The sequence below is a fragment of the Lolium perenne genome, chromosome 2 (genome assembly GCF_019359855.2).
Source record: "Lolium perenne isolate Kyuss_39 chromosome 2, Kyuss_2.0, whole genome shotgun sequence".
Taxonomy (NCBI): domain Eukaryota; kingdom Viridiplantae; phylum Streptophyta; class Magnoliopsida; order Poales; family Poaceae; genus Lolium; species Lolium perenne.
The window spans coordinates 269,670,195-269,677,024 of record NC_067245.2 but is presented as its reverse complement, the minus strand read 5'-3'; the positions used below and the strand labels follow the sequence as shown (position 1 = coordinate 269,677,024).

General features: G+C 49.2%; 1 protein-coding gene across 1 annotated transcript; it reads right to left on the bottom strand.

Annotated features, from left to right (window-relative positions):
* Positions 1 to 1,212: 1,212 nt before the first annotated feature.
* Positions 1,213 to 6,519, bottom strand: LOC127335940 (uncharacterized). Its single transcript, XM_071826669.1, has 2 exons — positions 5,053 to 6,519; positions 1,213 to 4,948 (listed from the first exon to the last, which is right to left on the bottom strand). Exon 2 carries the CDS (start codon positions 2,348 to 2,350, stop codon positions 1,625 to 1,627), a length of 726 nt encoding a protein of 241 aa, XP_071682770.1. The 5' UTR covers positions 2,351 to 4,948; positions 5,053 to 6,519; the 3' UTR covers positions 1,213 to 1,624.
* Between the last annotated feature and the right edge of the window lie 311 nt (positions 6,520 to 6,830).

Here is a 6,830-nt window from a genome sequence, read left to right as displayed (position 1 = left end):
AGACAAAAACAAAGTAAAGAGATTGGGATGTGGAGACTCCCCTTGCAGCGTGTCTTGATCTCCCCGGCAACGGCGCCAGAAAAAGCTGCTTGATACGCGTTCAACACGCGCCCGTTGGGAACCCCAAGAAGAAGGTATGATGCGCACAGCAGCAAGTTTTCCCTCAGAAAGAAACCAAGGTTTATCGAACCAGGAGGAGCCAAGAAGCACGTTGAAGGTTGATGGCGGCGGGATGTAGTGCGGCGCAACACCAGGGATTCCGGCGCCAACGTGGAACCTGCACAACACAACCAAAGTACTTTGCCCCAACGAAACAGTGAGGTTGTCAATCTCACCGGCTTGCTGTAACAAAGGATTAACCGTATTGTGTGGAAGATGATTGTTTGCAGAAAACAGTAGAAACGATTGCAGTAGATTGTATTTCAGTAAAGAGAATTGGACCGGGGTCCACAGTTCACTAGAGGTGTCTCTCCCATAAGATAAACAGCATGTTGGGTGAACAAATTACAGTTGGGCAATTGACAAATAAAGAGGGCATGACCATGCACATACATATCATGATGAGTATAGTGAGATTTAATTGGGCATTACGACAAAGTACATAGACCGCCATCCAGCATGCATCTATGCCTAAAAAGTCCACCTTCAGGTTATCATCCGAACCCCCTCCAGTATTAAGTTGCAAAGCAACAGACAATTGCATTAAGTATGGTGTGTAATGTAATCAACAACTACATCCTTAGACATAGCATCAATGTTTTATCCCTAGTGGCAACAAGACAACACAACCTTAGAACTTTCACATCGTCCCGGTGTCAATGCGAGGCATGAACCCACTATCGAGCATAAATACTCCCTCTTGGAGTTACAAGCATCTACTTGGCCAGAGCATCTACTAGTAACGGAGAGCATGCAAGATCATAAACAACACATAGATATAACTTTGATAATCAACATAACAAGTATTCTCTATTCATCGGATCCCAACAAACGCAACATATAGAATTACATATAGATGATCTTGATCATGTTAGGCAGCTCACAAGATCCGACAATGATAGCACAATGGGGAGAAGACAACCATCTAGCTACTGCTATGGACCCATAGTCCAGGGGTAGACTACTCACACATCACTCCGGAGGCGACCATGGCGGCGTAGAGTCCTCCGGAGATGAATCCCCTCTCCGGCGTGGTGCGGAGGCGATCTCCTGGATCCCCCGAGATGGGATCGGCGGCGGCGGCGTCTCTGGAAGGTTTTCCGTATCGTGGCTCTCGGTACTGGGGGTTTCGCGACGGAGGCTATTTGTAGGCGGAAGGGCAGGTCAAGAGGCGGCACGAGGGCCCCACACCACAGGGCCGCGCGGCCAAGGGGGGGCCGCGCCGCCCTAGGGTGTGGCCCCCTCGTGGCCCCTATTCGTCTCTCCTTCGGACTTCTGGAAGCTTCGTGGCAAAATAGGACCCTGGGCGTTGATTTCGTCCAATTCCGAGAATATTTCGTTACTAGGATTTCTGAAACCAAAAACAGCAGAAAACAGCAACTGGCACTTCGGCATCTTGTTAATAGGTTAGTTCCAGAAAATGCACGAATATGACATAAAGTGTGCATAAAACATGTAGATAACATCAATAATGTGGCATGGAACATAAGAAATTATCGATACGTTGGAGACGTATCACGCGCGCGGCCGACAGATCGTCGAACAGGTTGCGTGCACCGGACGTCGCAGCTGCTCCCAGGTTCTTGGGGCCTTTGGAGTTCGCCGGCGCACGGTTCAGGTCAATGGACGAAGGTGACGGCCCCGTCATGGACTCGCCCACCTCCGGTGACCCATCCCGTGACTGGTACGCGTGCCGCCCATGCGCCCCCATTTCGTGCCCAGACGGGGCAGTCGGTGGGGCAGTTGACCTTGGAGGAAGGGGCCGGGTCACGGAGGAGGCCGAGCTCCCCACCGAGGCCGCGCCGGTGGCGGGGATGATCATGTGCTGGCCGAGCGCTGGGTGGCCGTAAAAGAGCATGGCCTGCGCCTGCTGCTCTTGAAGGACAGTGCTCTTCGCCTCCGTCTTGAGTTGGAGAAGCTGCTCCGCCGCCCGCTGCCGCTCCTCCGTGGCAGCGGTTTCCCTCTTCCGTTGGTCGAGCGTACTGCGGGGGTCGGCCATCTTCTTGCTCTCGAGCTTCCTGTGCTCGGGGGTGTGGTGGGCCTGCGCCTTCTTCGTCGGCGGCCCGGGGGGGAGCTCGGCCTCCGCCAGTTCAGGAGCCGCCTCCACGGCAGGAGCGGCAACGGCCGCGGGTGCCTCCTCTCCGATGGTGGCGGTGGTGGCGGTGGCGGCGGCAGTCGCTTCGTCGGCCATCTCTAGGTTTTGGGAGTACAGTGGAGTGTTTTCTGTTTTGGGAGGCAGACAGGCGGGCCAGGGGCGGACAAGGGAGGATACGAGCGACCAGCCTTTCGCGTCCGCGGCCACGCAAACTCGTCCAAGATTTGGGCCGGGTTTGGGTCGTCCCGGACGCCGCAGCCATCCGTTTTAGGGATGGGTCCGCGCGCTGGGCCGCGGTTTTGTCCGTTTCGACCCATCCGGATGCGCGGGCGCGGGATGGGTCGCCCGGTTGGAGATGCCCTAAGGTTTCTGCCAAAATTTTCGTCCAACTTTATTTTGGACGGTTTTGCCCTCCCATCAAAATACATACTATAACGCACCGGTGCCACCATACCGGTCAAACGAAATAACAGGGGAGGAGGCCACCGAATCCATCGATTCCCCTGACTCCTCCACACGGGCGGAGGCCACCGAATCCATGAATCCATCCATCTATTCTTCTGATTCCTCAACACGGGCTGTAGGAGTTCAAGATAAACACGTTCGCCTCCAACTTCCACCTCAAGATACGGAGTAGATCCGTTCGTAGCCCCCTCTATAAGATCATACTACCTCCTGCCGAATAAATAGCTAGGGTTTCCCATCGAGATTTCTCCTGCCGAATCGATAGCAGGGTTTACAATCGAGATTTCCGACTAATAGATCGACCATTGGCCGGTGCGGAAGGTGCGCCCAAGCGCTTCACCGCTCATGGTGCCGCGGGGTGTCTAACAACAAGGCGGATGAGGACGAGTCGCCCGGCTGTTCCTGAGGCCAAGGCGATAGATGCAGAGGATTTGGGGCTTGACTTTTCTGAGACCAAGCGGTGGATGCAGACGATTCAGGCCCCGGATTTTCTAAGATGCGGTCCAATTCCCTGTGGCCCTAGCTCAGCCGTAGTCGGCAGCTTCGTCCTTGCCACACAGAAGGAAGAGGAGCGGAGGTGGAGCTCGCTGGGAGGAGCGCAGGTGTGCGTCGAGCATATGTCCGTGTTACAGAGGTGGGCGCTCTGTAGGTGCGCTACATCTTTCGCGATGTTGAGGAGGCAGGCCATGGAGGGCGAGCCGCGCCTCTTCGGAACGGGCGGCTTCCGCCATTGAGACGCGGAGGAAGGGACGGCGGTCCTGGTCCTCCGGCTTGTAGAAGGATCCCAACCTCCTCTCCTACCCTCCCATTTTTTCTCTCTCTCCCGGGGATTCTCCACCCCACATCCTCGCCTGAGGACGGCCGCCTCCCAGCCGCTGTGCGTCCGGCCCTTGTCCTAGGCTGCTGCGCTTGGGAGCCAGGCATAGGCTTCTGCTCGACGATTTTTTTCTCCCCTATCCTCTCCTCAGTCCTCCCTCGATGTGGCGTCTGCGTGCCCCGGTAGAGGAGAGGGAGAGAGGGGGCCCGTCGGCTTGGTAAGGGAGAGAGGTGGGCGTGCGGCGAGGCGAGGCAGAGAGGATGGGGGTGGATTTCGGCTGGTGGGTAGCCATCTAGACATGAGTGGAAGGTCATCGGGGCGGAGCCCTGCTGCTGGCGATTTGGGCAAGAAATTCAGGGAGGAAGAAGAGACGGTTGCTGCCGCTGTTCTTTTGCTTCGGTGGATTCTAGATAAATTTCAAGGGAGAATGAGGGACAGACTGACACACGGTTATGTACGATAGATTGTACCACTAAATTTTAAATAGATGTGATCCTCCTTGCTGAAGTTACTACTACTCCAGATGATTGATGGGTTCCGAATGAGCTCTTTGTTCCTTAATTTACACGTAAATCTTTAGGTCGTGAGTCTGTAGTATAAGTGAGTTTGCAGCAAATGTGGAGGATTATGCTATATATATGAAATTTGCGATGCAGAAGAACATTTTGTAAGAAAAAAGTTGTAATTATTTATGTGTAAATGATCTTAGAATTTACAAAAATTAGTACAGTACATCTAAACAAGATATTTCAAGTTTTAGAAGATTAATGAATTTTTCCTCAAACAATATTTCATGAATTATCTAATTATTCCTTTCACTTATTAAATGATTTATATAAAAGAAAAAACCATTAAAATACTTCCTGATAAGTCAAATTATTTTCATAATTACGTGAGATAAAAATTTATTGACATGTGAGTCAAAATGCAAAGAAAAGAAAATGTATTATTAAGAATATGTGAGCAGATCACCGATTTGCTAGCATCATCCATGCTTTTTCCGTGACTTCGAGGAAGCTACTCACATGACCACTGCAAGGCCTGCCTCACAAGACCATTGTTAAGTTGCATCAACGTTTGATCACCACGGCTTGGCACTGGTTTTAAGAGATAAGCCATATAGAGTAGATAAATTCTCCATCAAATAAAACCCATTTTGAAAATCTACCCGGTGCATCGCACGGGCACTTTTGCTAGTACAGTCTAACATGCATATCTTGGACTTGTCAAAATTATCATATCTAGGATCCAAGAATGTACAGAGATCTAGAAGCTCAGTTACTTGAGAACTAAATCGATGATTCAACTCTGTCAGTTGTTGATCTATTGCAGCATTAAACACATCTACTTTGTAGTGATGGAATATTGTGGTGTTGTCATGCTTATTTCGAGATTTCTTCACATCAACATACCTAAAGTTGCAAAAAATATCAAAGAAATGTAAATAAGTTTCACTATTTAGACACTAACAAGTACGTTTATAAATGGGTAAGCGACTAAATGAAAAGATACTTACTTTTGATTCATATCCGGTATGTTAATCTCATGCTTCAAACAAAAGGCGCCCACCTCTTCTATAAGACTATCCCATCCACCTTCTCTCAATTCAGCAAGCAATAGCTTTGCGGGGCGTTAGAAATAATATCCAGTGCATTTGCAATATCTAAAGTTTTATTTTGGAGTTTGACACACAAGACATCAGTGATCTTCATAATTTTCTCCATGAGGTGTAGAATGAAGACAAAATCAAATGTAACCAGAAAATTAAGGGCACCCTCGGCATCTCCTCTTGGACCCCATGGAACTGAACGGTCATTTGCTACACCTCTTAGTACCAAAACTGATGGACCAAACAGCCTTAAAAAGCTCTTTACTGACTTATAATGGGAACTCCATCTTGTGTCTCCGGCCCTTTGTAAAGATCCTATTTGATTTAACCCTCTTCCTGTGTCAAGCTCTCCTAGTTCAATCTCCTTTGCAATTTCAATAGCCTGATTATCTAGCAGCTCATGATTGCGTTTGGGAGATGCACTAACAGTATTTACAATAAAATTTGCATTTTGAAAGAAGTTGTGGACCTTAGGTGCCTCCCTTGAAGCAGCAACAAGAGCCAATTGAAGTTGATGAGCAAGACAGTGAATATAATACGCATAAGGACACTCCTGGAGAATTAGAGCTTTGAGCTCATTCCACCCTCCTCTCATGTTACCAATTGACCTTCTTCCACTTATCAAATCCTTTGACTGAAAATGTATCTGAACCACACTTACCAATTGGCTTTTTTGAAAAGAGAAACCAAGGCAAGCAATAGGCACGATTTGTATGAGGTGAATATTCCAACCAAGAAAAATTTGTGAACCAAGCACTCTGAAATCGGCGGCTAGCACCGGTTCCAGTAAATAAATACTCATCCAATTTTGGTTGATACGGGGCCTCGGTTATATAAAAACGCCTAGCATCATCTTGCTTATCAGAAGGGATTTCCCAGATTGGAAGACGTGTACCTGGGTCTCGATCATATTCCGTGATTATAATTGTCTCTGGTTCTGATTCTGGCTCGGTGGAATTAGGATTATTTTCTTCGCCTGTTTGCACAAAATCTAATTGTTCATGTGGTTGTGGCTGTGAGCTTGAAGCAATTGGCCTGAAAATTTTCTGAATTCCATCTCTTTTCCTCTTCATATGTACAGAAGCACAATACACAAAGGGGACAATAGAAATTTTCTAGTTACATCAAATCTGCAAGACAATCAAACACAGAGACAGAGGAGCGGGCAGGGAGTAGATTGTAGAAAACCTTTCTTCCTTCCAGGATTTGCACCATCGTCGCCGGTCATCCTGTGCACTTGTGCAGCTATGCGGCGGCCGGCGCCTGCGTTTCGTCTCGCCGTCTGGACGTGGAGCCGTGGAGGTGGAGGAGTCGACTATGTGGACGAGAGGGCGCGAGAGCCGCGAGGCCGAGGCGGCGCGTGCGCGTACAAGTCCCCAGACGCCAGACGAAGAGGGTAGCGAGTAGCGATCATAAATCGATCGTGACATCGTGTGATCTACTAGACATAATCAGAGCCTGCACGTATTCCTCTAATGGGCCTCTTTGCTGGGCTTGAGATTGTAGTATCGGGGTACGTGAACTAAAAACTAGCGATCAAGCTGTAAACGATCTGACCATGTTTCCCCCCTCGCCCCCCTTCCCTCCGTAACCTCCGTTCCTGCTGCCTGTCACTAGTAGCCTCATAACTAGTCATTAGTTTTCTCAAAAAAAAAAAAAACTAGTCATTAGTGATAGGCGTTTTG

Coding starts and splice junctions, on each gene's coding strand:
- LOC127335940 (XM_071826669.1), bottom strand. CDS start 2,350: ATGGCCGACGAAGCGACTGCCGCCGCCACCGCCACCACCGCCACCATC.